A 13,954-nucleotide genomic window follows, 5' to 3' on the forward strand; every position below is an offset into this window, starting at 1 on the left:
ACACCACAGCGTTTCCGCTAAATCGCAAGCTTGGCTTGTATATTGTCAACCTCACATTAGTCATTTGTGTAAGTGAGGTTAGGTCTTAGAACAGTAACAATAATACACTCAACTATTAACAACTAAAGATGGCTAGCTACCGAGGTGGAAGTGTTTGTGCCTATCGAGGATGCGACTCTAAATCAAGGAATAGGACGACGTCTCTCTTTAGATTTCCTAAAGATATTGAGGCCCAGTTGTACAATCGTGGTTTAAGCCGAGGTTCACATGAACCAGGTTCAAAAATGAACTCGGCTCAAAAACGTATTTTGTTGTTCATACAATATTTGAGCTAAGTTCTTCGAAACCAAGTTCACGGAATAAAACCATAGGTTGGTATTATTGGCGCATGCGTATTTTCAATTCATGCGTTGAAATTTTCTCATAACCGTTTTTGACACAAAACAGTTGTGTAATTTTTGACTAATACTAATAGCAAATAACAAGTTTTTCATTATTCTGTGGAGTGAACGGTGATAAACTATTTGGAAGAATTTCTTATCAGAAATTTTACAATATTGTTAGACTCCTGACTTCCGAGGTAAGCAATCAGTGTCAGATGAAAAATATTTTATATTTTCTTGGGTCATATTCTTACTTATATGAATTTTTATAGTAGACAATGGAAACATCTTCAGAAAGTTAACACCAAAGAGCAACAAACTTCAATTCAAAAGAAGAAGCAGTTTTGCTTAGTATTGTTACAAAATATAAGGGAATTATTGAAAATAAAAAAACAGACAGTAACAATAATAAACAAAAGCGTGAATGTTGGGAAAAAATTGAAGTACAGTTCAACAGTCACAGTGGTGAGGTCTTCAGAGATTGGAACACGTTAAGGAAATAATATGAAAACATTAAAAAAAGGAGTAAAAGAAAAATAGCAGATGCAAAATGTCATGTAATGTCTACTGGAGGAGGCCCACCGAATAAACCAATTGAAGTCAATGATGTTGACATACTTGTAAGGGATATTTTGGGCAGTAGAGTTGAAGGACTGCAATCTGAGTTTGGAGGTGATGCATCTATTTCAGGAACAGGTTAGTTATTACCATCTTTAACAGAGAATTGTGTTTTATTCATTCATTCAAATTTCATTCAAGACTTTCTTACTGAAATAGCAATATGTCGCTAGGATAACTTTGATTTCCTTTGTTTTTAGAATTTATAACAATTGAATGTGAGGATAATGATATCTCTTTTGGAATACCTGAGGTGATACCAAATAATGATTTTACGGAGGAAGAATATGCCATTCAAGGTAAGATACTACACAATTATTTTAATGAAATGAATAAGGTATACTTAATGCCACATTTAGAAATATCGTTTACCAGAAAATTACTTTTTTTCAAGGACAATTGGAGAATACACAACATGAAACAAAGAGAATGGATCAGATGAAAGAAGAAACAAAGGCTAAAATGGACTGGTCCAAATCTACTCCCGACAACTTAAGGACCCCAAAATCTAAGGTTCTTATTTCAGGTAGGTAAACATGTACTTTTTTGAGATGAGCATCAATAGCCGATGTTTCAAGTACGATGTCGATGTTTTTTTGCCATCCAAATGTTCCATGTTGTTGGTATATCTCGATGGTATTGTTTTGAACTACCATCAATGTTTTGTACAATGGTACATATAGAATTTAGTGACGGGATAATTCGAATGGAAAATGATTATTCGATTCTTGCAATAATCAATTTTTGTCGACAACTTTAACATTTTGGTTAGATAATATTTAGTAAAATAAAACCTACTGACCGAAAAATAACGTTTCAATTTTACTTTCAGGCGAGTCTGGGAATAAGCGAAAAAGGAATGAGTATGAAACACTTTGTAGTAAAGTAAGTCACTGGGCAGAAGCCAAATCAAGTTTAGAGCAAATAAAAATTTCTCAGATGGAGAAAGAACACAATTTGAAATTGAAAATAATGAAAGATAAATCAGGAGCTGAAATTGAAATGATGAGAAAGGAGACAGAAGCCAGGATTGACAACTCCAGAAAAGAACTGGAGGTAACCAGATCGTCAGGACCAGATGATGTCCTACTACCCTTCTTTGAGAAAAACATTATTCTGGTATAAAAAACTTGGTGTTCATATCCTGCAGCTCCTTTTGTTCAATTCTTACGTGATATTTTGCAAATACTCGGGAAGAAAAATGACATTATATGATTACCGTTTAGCTGTGACTGAAAATCTATTGCCTGATATACCACGTAGAATAGAATATATGATATTCAAACACGTATCTAGTAAAATTGAAACGGTTGATGCCACAAAGAGAACACCAAGAAAAAGATGTCGTTTTTATTTCCAGAAGAAAATCAGGAACGACACTGTGTGGGAATGTAAGACTTGTCCAGATAAACCCGGTTTGTGTGTTGAGCCATGTTTTAGTCTTTTTCACACTTTTTTGACCAAAAATTGCAAATGTAATATAATATAATTTTGTTTTGAAATGTTTTTTTTACTTGTTGTATTTTTTCTACTTGACCATTTTTACCCACTAACGCCATATGGCGTCATCCGCATATATCCTTGAAACTTTGGTACTGTGCGTAGGACGCCAATAGGCGTCCGAGTCTGATTTTTGTATAAATGAAGAATTACTGCCTTTCCCAAAAAAAAACTATACAGCTCCAAAAACTTTATTTAAAAAAACATGTCCCGCACAGGAGTGGAGTCCTTAATTATTTTACGCAGCAAATGTACTAGAGACCGGAGAGTACGGAGAGACCGGAATGGAGAGCGTATACATTAGGGGAATGCTCTGCAACACCACAAAGGAGGAGATAGTTGACGCTGTGAGGACAGTAGTAGAAGCCTGGGAAAAGAATTGGGGGATAAGTGAAACCAAACCGGCAGGAAATAAAACTGTAACAGCCACTTTGAAACTGCCAAAAATAGATAGCAGAGACAGTAGTACCCCAGGGATTCATAAAGGTAGGACTGGCCCGATGTAAGGTGGAGATGAGACACAGAGTGCCAAACTGTAGGAAATGCTGGAGCTACGAACATAACTCTGAAAATTGCAAGGGAGAGGACAGGACAGGAAACTGTTTCAAATGCGGCAAAGGAGGGCACAATGCAGCAGCTTACACAAATGAAATGTACTACCTAGTGTGTAGAATGGAGGGCCACAAATTGGGCTCCATGGGGTGCCCTACTTTCAAGGTGGCACTGAGAAAAACAAAGCAGAGATACAACCAAGACAAGAGACAGGGAGGGACGGAGAAGAAAGGCTGGAATGGAAACTTCCTGCTGGGTGAGGCAATAAATGCTATGACGGCAGCGGCGGTAGAAATGGCAGAAGCGGCAGCGAAAGCAGCAAGAAAAGAGGAAGAGCGGGATATAGAAGAGAAAGAGGAAGGGAGAGGGGAAGAAGAGGAGGAAACACAAAACAAGTAATGCCAGTTAATATATAAATGTAGGTAGGTCCAAGGCTACACACGACTTAGTTTTAGCAACGGCATTGAGGGAAAACATCGATATTGCACTGGCCAGTGTTCTAGCCAAGAAGTCAGAATGGATTACGAATGCTAAAGGAGTTGCGTCAATCCTGTTTATCAATAAACGTATCAAAATAAGTAATCAAAGGAAGGATAGACACAAAAAATATGAATATATATATATATATATAGCTGCTACATATCACCGAACATCCCCATCAATAAGTATAAGGAAACTACCGACGCAATAATGCAAGACGTAATTGACCAAGGCAAGAAAGCGATTATAGCAGGAGATTTTAATGCGAAATCATCACTATGGAGAGCACCACATACAGATGACAGTTAACTATCTAACCCCGGGTCCACACTGACGCGAACAATGTTCGCTAACATTGTTAGCTAAAAGTGTTCGCGAACATTCAAATGAAATTGACTTGAAATAACATAGCCTACTAAAGTTTGCATTAAAAATATCATTGTTAGCGAACAAAAATTGATGTTCGCTCAAAGGGCGGTAAACTTCAAAGAAAACAATGTTATTTACGTTTTTTGATTGCAAATCCAGATATAATAGGTTCTTGAATAAGTCCAATTTTAAATCTTTCTTTATAATTTTCGTAATATTTCTTTTACAATGAAATTTATATCAATCTTAGTCTTCTCTACAATATATGTTTGCTCTGGGATCATCATAGAGCAATGTGACTATAATTTCTTTTTAACTTCTGATAAAAAGATATGTCAAGATGACATATGTACAAAAGAATTTTTTGGCCTATTCACCCTTGATAAAGGTTCTCGTATCTGTTTAATACGAAATGATGGATCAAGACTGAGTTTCAGCTTGCAGAGTATTAGCATGCATTACTATTATAAGGATTACTATTATGCTTGTATCCCCGCTATGAAGGTGTCTACGGAATACAAGTGCATTAACTCAGATAATTGTAATGCAGAAATGTGTAAGCCAACAGTGTTGAGCTCAGGACCTGGAACATTACCAAGAAGTACAAACTCAACAGATTTCTTTTACACCGGTTGTATTTATCAAGGATGGTGTACAGGATGGTGCTTCTATGACTTAAATGATAGATGCGGCTGGGGACTGGTGGAGGTTATCCCTCAGACATGTTATAAGATCTTACGAAGAGAAAGGTCCGAGTGGATAGCTGAGATAGTCTATGAAGATTCAGAAGTAAGGAATACAATCTACCTGAGTCAAAGCAATCCTGTTATTACTAAGCCTTTCGCCATGACGATAAATTCGATGATCCTCCAGTCTGAACCTATCCAAAATAGTAGGTACCTTCTTGAAGTCACTCCAATACTCTATAGATATGTTCAAGCATGCGAAAAGAACTTTCCAGTTACAGGGATGATAGGGGATTATCAACAGTCTCTCGATCACATAACAACGACATATCCATTAAACAATATACAGTGCAGAGGTGCATCTTGCGAAATCGCTTGTACTATACCAACTTCTCCTATAAGCAGATATTTGAATAGCTCTAGCCTTAATACGAAATTAGAAGATATCCCTTACGTCATCTCTCGTCCAGACTTAAAGAGTTTAGAGGTCCGACGTGAGGTAGAAGCCCACTTAACGTTAACAGCGGTGACTGGTGATGTAAAAAACCTTAAAGTTGTGAGTCCAAATTGCAAGATCTCTTCTATTTATACGATGGGATGTACGGGATGTTTTGAATCTTCTATTGTCGGTCTTCTCGCATCGGATATGAAGAATCCGGGGATCGTTACAGTCGAATCAAATTAAATTGTTTTTCTGACTTCCGTAGTGCATTGAATTGTTGTGAGCTCAATATTTTCAATTCAGTTACGTTATAAGGCTTTTTCAAAACTTCGACAATTCCGGGGTGATCAGTCCTAGTTTCATCGTTTACACTCGGGTTATCCAGCAATCTCTTTGTTCGTGAACGTGTTATAACATTCACAGAGGCATCAATTTTTCTGGACATTTCTTTCAAGTTGTCAGATGGTATTTCTACTCGAGAAAGAGCGTCTGCAACGTTTGAATTGCCCTTAACGTACTGTACTACATAGTCATATTCATCTAAAACAAGTCGAAATTTCGTCAGTCTACTAGACGGTTGATTTGAGCCGTACAAAAATATAAGAGGCCTATGATCGGTCTGTATTACAAATTTTCTTCCATACAAATATGGTCTGTAATGTTTCACTGACCAAACTATAGCTAAAAGCTCTAGTTCAATAATGCTATAATTTCTTTCTGCTTTATTTAATGTTCTACTGGCATATGCAATTGGTTTATTGTCTCCGTTACAGAGTACTCCTGAAATTGCTATTTTTGAGGCATCAGTTTTCAGTATGAAAGTGTTTTCAGCTGAAAACTCTGGATATTGTAAAACTGGAGGTGATGTTAATCTTGATTTCAAATTTTCAAATGCTTCTTGACATTCATCAGTCCAGATAAATTTTTCACCTTTTCTAGAAAGTTTGTTCAGAGGTGATGTTATATTAACAGGGAAATACTTCACTCATGATTAAGTTACAACATAAAAAAAGTAACATATCAGTGATTCAACTGAGTGAATAAGTCGCTGTTATCTATCAGTATTTATGAAATGTTTTTATTTTATTTACGAGAGACAGCATTTGTAGGGCATTTAAGGGCTTTTAAGTTAGTTTAATTAGTTTTGTAAGAGTTCTTGTGTGGCATTCATGATTCATATGTAAATTAGACTTTGCAACAACGTAAAAAGTTACATAAAATAAAAAAATCTGGAATAAATGATATTTTTTAGTTACTTTTGTAATACTTCTTGTGGGGCATTCATAATTCATATGTAAATTAGACTTTAACAACGTGAAAAGTAATACAATATAAAAAAATAATGGCAAGACCCCAACATATGAAAAAATCTTATGTAATTTATCAATGATTCAACTGAGTATGTAAGCTACTGTCATTAGTATTGAAGAAATGTTTTAGCCATATTGTATTTATGAAAGACAGCATTTGTAGGGCATTTAACCTTCTGTTAGTCGCGTTCGGTTTGTGAGACCGACCATACACTTTATTCAGCGTTATTCTGGAAATCAAAGTGGGGGCCACCTTCCACTCCGTGTATCTTCTCAAGCGGAAGCGACAAAACGGCAGTGCTAACGTGAGTGTTACAAAAGTACGTTGTGCCAAAAATATTTCGTCCTACGGTGTGAGAGACCGACGCGGCTAATCACGTTTTATTTTTGATTATCGTGCAATTTTTATTGTGAGGTAAGTTTTTCTTTTTATATGTAATACATGTAAATCAATAACAATATTTATTTTAGCTATGTGGTTTTACGAAAGAGAACAGACTCGACTGCAGGAAATGCTAGAACTTGTCAATGACGAAGAGGGACGTATGGCGTATGACGAACATTCAGATACAGATCAGTCTGATGACGAGGAGGTGGATCATGTTGAAGAGCAACACGATAATAGTGACTCTGAGCAAGATATTTCTGACGATGAAGAAATGATAGAAGAAATTCATAGCATAGCACGAGAAACCGCTTAGAACCACTGGCAATATGGGAGTATTTCTTCAATGACAAAATAATCAATATTATAGTGGAATGTACCAACGAATACATCGAATATGTTTCTGATAATTTTGCTCGAAGAAGAGATGCAACCCCAACGAATCAAATTGAAATTCGTGCATTTTTTTGAGTTATCTACGTGGCTGGTATTTATCATGCAAACCGTCTATATACCGAAGAATTATGGAGGGGTGATGGATCTAGTGTAGAGATTTTTCGCCTCACGATGAGTTCACAAAGATTTAGATTCCTAATTCGTTGTTTAAGATTTCACAGCAGAGAGACTCGAGTGATACGAAAGGAAATAGATAAATTGGCTCCCATACGCAATGTTTTTGACCGTTTTGTTGCTAATTGTCAGAACTGCCTCCACCACTCAGAATCTGTAACAGTGAACGAGATGCTTGCAGGATTTCGAGAAAAGTGCAGTTTTCGCCAATACATCCCTTCGAAGCCGAATAAAGACGGGTTGAAAATCCTAGTATTGTGTGATGCCAAAATGTTCTACACGAGCAATATAGAAATTTACGTCGGAACACGTCGGAAGGTCCGTACAGAGTTTCGAATAGTCCTTTCGATGTAGTTTTACGACTCTGTCAACACTTTTTTGGTTCTAATCGCAATGTTACGATGGACAATTGGTTCACCTCTGTACCTCTTGTGAAAAAGCTACTTGACCACAAACTCACAGTTATTGGAACTATCCGGAAAAACAAGAGAGAATAACCAATAGAAAATTGTGCTGTTACTTTCTAGTATGCATGATAGAGTTGAAATAGATGCAGGAACAGATGCAAACAAATCAGTCATGATCATAGACTACAATAAAACTGAAGGAGGTGTAGATACAGTGGATAAACTAACTGCAAGCTACAACTGTTCCAGAAACTCGAGCGGTGGTACTGAAGTAAAACAAGAATTAGACCTATTTAAATAATCATTTTCCGGTTCAAAGTCACGTTTTTGACATAATATATTATGCAAACATACAGCTGGTAAAATAATATCTTGTGCTGTGTCTGGCTGAACTTCTATGTATCGAATAAAAATTCTCCAGCGAGCAGCTAAAATCCCAAAACTGTTTTCTACTACTCTTCGTGCCCTTGGCAGACGGTAGTTAAAAATTTTTTGGCTTCATCTCCGCCATTTCTTTCACTATAAGGGCGCAGAAGATAAGATTTTAACGGAAATGCTTCGTCGCCTACTATAATTGCTGTCAGTTTCTCATCGGCAGGTACATTAGTAGAGGGGATAAGAGACTTTTGGGGCGTACGGTAGTGAGTGGGAAAGAGAGATGTGCGACGTAATCGATGCATAGAAGGATGGAATGAGCATCGAGTAGATTCATTTGACAGATAACGGCGCGGTGAAATTACAAAAATAAGGTATAATATTATTAATGAACGAAAAATCGGATTAACTCTTTCAGTCATGGTGTTCACCTTAGTATACGTCCATTTAAATGGTGAAGAGCTAATATTTCTTATTTTCGATAGCTTATGAAGACCACAGGGGAATATCGGGCTTAGTCACAAACAAATCATTTTTGAGTTATCCATGCCGCGTTGTAGCTAAACTGCGACTCTATCGTTTAGCTGTGAAGAACTGGCTAAAAACGAGCTAAGTTCCGAGATAGTAGCGTGGGAAAAAACGATGCTCGGGGGAAAAAGGTGGCGTAGTCCAGCGGAACAGGGGAAGAATGGGCTGAGTCCGACCATGTGATATGTGTGTGCTTGCGCGTTGACTCCGCCATTGTTGTTTACAAGAGTCGTTCTGCGTTGTTCGTGAAATTTGAACGCATTTGTAAGCTGTTAATATTATTTCAACTTAATTAACTGATTGAGAATGGAGTGTGACATTGATAAAATAAAAGTGTTAGAAAAGCAACAAAGAAGAGACAGTCGTTTGGTAGACTCACAGACGTAGCCAAGCGTCTAAGGCTGCAATCTCTTACTACTGGAGATGATTGCAAGTGCAAGAGACTGAATTATTTTACCAATATTACAGACGAAGACAGGAAAGCAACAATTAAGTATTTTGATGCCCTGGGAACGTATGATGAACAAAGTTTGTACCTAACAGGGCTCATCACAGTTCTGCATGTAGCTAGAAGGCGACCCCGTCAATCCGAGGCTGTTGCTGATTTTCATGAAGCAACCTACCGTTATAGGTGAGTGAAATAGTCCAGTTTTGTTATAAACCACTCTAAATTATGTTAATGAGGGAGATAAAGGCCATAATCCAGCAGAATTCCGTTGAAATAAAATATTGGTGTTCATTTTTAGGGCTCGCGTCATGCGTGACGGAAAATATGAAGACGTCCCAGTCTGTCGCAAGGCATTCATTCACGGAACAACAAAGAGGCGCATAGAGCACATCGTCATGTCACTGAAACTTGAGGGACAGGCTCCTACCGATGGTCGTGGAAAACACAAAAACAGACCGCACAAGTTGAGTGAAGCAAAGGTGGCTGCTGTAAAGAATCATATCGCTTCCTTCAAAGGACGAAATGCTCACTACAGCCTTCAGAAAACTTCTAAGATCTTTCTTCCTGAGGAGCTAAACGTGAAGAAGATGCATCTCATGTACATGGAGAAAAATCCAGGTTTGGCTGTATCATATGAATCGTACAGGTCAAACTTTGTGAAAAACTTCAATATCTCGTTCGGCTACCCACGCATAAATACGTGCAGTTTCTGTGACGAAACTAAGGCAAAAATTAGCGCATTAGAAGCAGATTTAACGAAAGGTCTATAAGTGGAAAATGAGCTTAACACGCTAAAAGTTGATTCACAAGTCCATTTAGCAAGAGCAAACCGTTTTAATGAAGTAAAAAAGAAGGCTAAACTCCTCAGCCGCACTACTTCTGATACTGAAGCTATTGCAATGGACTACCAGAAAAATTTACCACTTCCCAATGTCACCACTAACGATGTTTATTATACGCGGCAGCTTTCTTTTTATTCGTTTAATATACACCAGCTATCAGACAACGAAAGTGTTTTCTACACGTATCCTGAAGGGAGGTGAAAAAAGGGGCTGATAACGTAGCATCCATGCTTCATGACTCTATACACAACTTCCTTAAGCTGTCGGTAAGAAAATTGCTTATTTTCTGTGACAGCTGCGGTAGACAAAACAAGAATTACAAACTGTTCCGATTAATGCATTACCTTGTGCACATGGAGAAACGGCTTGACTACACCACAGAACACCCTATCTATACAGAAGCGCATCTGAAGCGTTTCCGCTAAATCGCAAGCTTGGCTTGTATATTGTCAACCTCACATTAGTCATTTGTGTAAGTGAGGTTAGGTCTTAGAACAGTAACAATAATACACTCAACTATTAACAACTAAAGATGGCTAGCTACCGAGGTGGAAGTGTTTGTGCCTATCGAGGATGCGACTCTAAATCAAGGAATAGGACGACGTCTCTCTTTAGATTTCCTAAAGATATTGAGGCCCAGTTGTACAATCGTGGTTTAAGCCGAGGTTCACATGAACCAGGTTCAAAAATGAACTCGGCTCAAAAACGTATTTTGTTGTTCATACAATATTTGAGCTAAGTTCTTCGAAACCAAGTTCACGGAATAAAACCATAGGTTGGTATTATTGGCGCATGCGTATTTTCAATTCATGCGTTGAAATTTTCTCATAACCGTTTTTGACACAAAACAGTTGTGTAATTTTTGACTAATACTAATAGCAAATAACAAGTTTTTCATTATTCTGTGGAGTGAACGGTGATAAACTATTTGGAAGAATTTCTTATCAGAAATTTTACAATATTGTTAGACTCCTGACTTCCGAGGTAAGCAATCAGTGTCAGATGAAAAATATTTTATATTTTCTTGGGTCATATTCTTACTTATATGAATTTTTATAGTAGACAATGGAAACATCTTCAGAAAGTTAACACCAAAGAGCAACAAACTTCAATTCAAAAGAAGAAGCAGTTTTGCTTAGTATTGTTACAAAATATAAGGGAATTATTGAAAATAAAAAAACAGACAGTAACAATAATAAACAAAAGCGTGAATGTTGGGAAAAAATTGAAGTACAGTTCAACAGTCACAGTGGTGAGGTCTTCAGAGATTGGAACACGTTAAGGAAATAATATGAAAACATTAAAAAAAGGAGTAAAAGAAAAATAGCAGATGCAAAATGTCATGTAATGTCTACTGGAGGAGGCCCACCGAATAAACCAATTGAAGTCAATGATGTTGACATACTTGTAAGGGATATTTTGGGCAGTAGAGTTGAAGGACTGCAATCTGAGTTTGGAGGTGATGCATCTATTTCAGGAACAGGTTAGTTATTACCATCTTTAACAGAGAATTGTGTTTTATTCATTCATTCAAATTTCATTCAAGACTTTCTTACTGAAATAGCAATATGTCGCTAGGATAACTTTGATTTCCTTTGTTTTTAGAATTTATAACAATTGAATGTGAGGATAATGATATCTCTTTTGGAATACCTGAGGTGATACCAAATAATGATTTTACGGAGGAAGAATATGCCATTCAAGGTAAGATACTACACAATTATTTTAATGAAATGAATAAGGTATACTTAATGCCACATTTAGAAATATCGTTTACCAGAAAATTACTTTTTTTCAAGGACAATTGGAGAATACACAACATGAAACAAAGAGAATGGATCAGATGAAAGAAGAAACAAAGGCTAAAATGGACTGGTCCAAATCTACTCCCGACAACTTAAGGACCCCAAAATCTAAGGTTCTTATTTCAGGTAGGTAAACATGTACTTTTTTGAGATGAGCATCAATAGCCGATGTTTCAAGTACGATGTCGATGTTTTTTTGCCATCCAAATGTTCCATGTTGTTGGTATATCTCGATGGTATTGTTTTGAACTACCATCAATGTTTTGTACAATGGTACATATAGAATTTAGTGACGGGATAATTCGAATGGAAAATGATTATTCGATTCTTGCAATAATCAATTTTTGTCGACAACTTTAACATTTTGGTTAGATAATATTTAGTAAAATAAAACCTACTGACCGAAAAATAACGTTTCAATTTTACTTTCAGGCGAGTCTGGGAATAAGCGAAAAAGGAATGAGTATGAAACACTTTGTAGTAAAGTAAGTCACTGGGCAGAAGCCAAATCAAGTTTAGAGCAAATAAAAATTTCTCAGATGGAGAAAGAACACAATTTGAAATTGAAAATAATGAAAGATAAATCAGGAGCTGAAATTGAAATGATGAGAAAGGAGACAGAAGCCAGGATTGACAACTCCAGAAAAGAACTGGAGGTAACCAGATCGTCAGGACCAGATGATGTCCTACTACCCTTCTTTGAGAAAAACATTATTCTGGTATAAAAAACTTGGTGTTCATATCCTGCAGCTCCTTTTGTTCAATTCTTACGTGATATTTTGCAAATACTCGGGAAGAAAAATGACATTATATGATTACCGTTTAGCTGTGACTGAAAATCTATTGCCTGATATACCACGTAGAATAGAATATATGATATTCAAACACGTATCTAGTAAAATTGAAACGGTTGATGCCACAAAGAGAACACCAAGAAAAAGATGTCGTTTTTATTTCCAGAAGAAAATCAGGAACGACACTGTGTGGGAATGTAAGACTTGTCCAGATAAACCCGGTTTGTGTGTTGAGCCATGTTTTAGTCTTTTTCACACTTTTTTGACCAAAAATTGCAAATGTAATATAATATAATTTTGTTTTGAAATGTTTTTTTTACTTGTTGTATTTTTTCTACTTGACCATTTTTACCCACTAACGCCATATGGCGTCATCCGCATATATCCTTGAAACTTTGGTACTGTGCGTAGGACGCCAATAGGCGTCCGAGTCTGATTTTTGTATAAATGAAGAATTACTGCCTTTCCCAAAAAAAAACTATACAGCTCCAAAAACTTTATTTAAAAAAACATGTCCCGCACAGGAGTGGAGTCCTTAATTATTTTACGCAGCAAATGTACTAGAGACCGGAGAGTACGGAGAGACCGGAATGGAGAGCGTATACATTAGGGGAATGCTCTGCAACACCACAAAGGAGGAGATAGTTGACGCTGTGAGGACAGTAGTAGAAGCCTGGGAAAAGAATTGGGGGATAAGTGAAACCAAACCGGCAGGAAATAAAACTGTAACAGCCACTTTGAAACTGCCAAAAATAGATAGCAGAGACAGTAGTACCCCAGGGATTCATAAAGGTAGGACTGGCCCGATGTAAGGTGGAGATGAGACACAGAGTGCCAAACTGTAGGAAATGCTGGAGCTACGAACATAACTCTGAAAATTGCAAGGGAGAGGACAGGACAGGAAACTGTTTCAAATGCGGCAAAGGAGGGCACAATGCAGCAGCTTACACAAATGAAATGTACTACCTAGTGTGTAGAATGGAGGGCCACAAATTGGGCTCCATGGGGTGCCCTACTTTCAAGGTGGCACTGAGAAAAACAAAGCAGAGATACAACCAAGACAAGAGACAGGGAGGGACGGAGAAGAAAGGCTGGAATGGAAACTTCCTGCTGGGTGAGGCAATAAATGCTATGACGGCAGCGGCGGTAGAAATGGCAGAAGCGGCAGCGAAAGCAGCAAGAAAAGAGGAAGAGCGGGATATAGAAGAGAAAGAGGAAGGGAGAGGGGAAGAAGAGGAGGAAACACAAAACAAGTAATGCCAGTTAATATATAAATGTAGGTAGGTCCAAGGCTACACACGACTTAGTTTTAGCAACGGCATTGAGGGAAAACATCGATATTGCACTGGCCAGTGTTCTAGCCAAGAAGTCAGAATGGATTACGAATGCTAAAGGAGTTGCGTCAATCCTGTTTATCAATAAACGTATCAAAATAAGTAATCAAAGGAAGGATAGACACA

At 37.3% G+C, this 13,954-nt stretch overlaps 3 protein-coding genes across 4 annotated transcripts; all 3 read left to right on the plus strand.

The window, feature by feature from the left end:
* The first annotated feature begins 48 nt into the window (after nucleotides 1–48).
* Nucleotides 49–3,905, plus strand: LOC141486841 (uncharacterized). The gene is made up of 4 exons (XM_074185412.1): nucleotides 49–1,079; nucleotides 1,202–1,300; nucleotides 1,396–1,527; nucleotides 1,834–3,905. Exons 1-4 carry the CDS (start codon nucleotides 944–946, stop codon nucleotides 2,124–2,126), a joined length of 660 nt encoding a protein of 219 aa, XP_074041513.1. The 5' UTR covers nucleotides 49–943; the 3' UTR covers nucleotides 2,127–3,905.
* Nucleotides 3,906–3,940: 35 nt separating this feature from the next.
* Nucleotides 3,941–9,602, plus strand: LOC141486838 (uncharacterized). 2 transcript variants are annotated; one of them, XM_074185408.1, is made up of 2 exons: nucleotides 3,941–9,236; nucleotides 9,352–9,602. In XM_074185408.1, the coding sequence occupies exon 1, from the start codon at nucleotides 4,131–4,133 to the stop codon at nucleotides 5,271–5,273; it is 1,143 nt and encodes a 380-aa protein (XP_074041509.1). In that variant the 5' UTR covers nucleotides 3,941–4,130; the 3' UTR covers nucleotides 5,274–9,236; nucleotides 9,352–9,602. Both variants share the same exon structure in this region, with proteins under 2 accessions (XP_074041509.1, XP_074041510.1).
* Nucleotides 9,296–13,954, plus strand: LOC141486843 (uncharacterized). The gene is made up of 4 exons (XM_074185414.1): nucleotides 9,296–11,378; nucleotides 11,501–11,599; nucleotides 11,695–11,826; nucleotides 12,133–13,954. Exons 1-4 carry the CDS (start codon nucleotides 11,243–11,245, stop codon nucleotides 12,423–12,425), a joined length of 660 nt encoding a protein of 219 aa, XP_074041515.1. The 5' UTR covers nucleotides 9,296–11,242; the 3' UTR covers nucleotides 12,426–13,954.

This window comes from Leptinotarsa decemlineata, unplaced genomic scaffold (genome assembly GCF_025532065.1).
Source record: "Leptinotarsa decemlineata unplaced genomic scaffold, Ldec_3_MD MMD2_tig00026374_RagTag_RagTag, whole genome shotgun sequence".
NCBI lineage: Eukaryota > Metazoa > Arthropoda > Insecta > Coleoptera > Chrysomelidae > Leptinotarsa > Leptinotarsa decemlineata.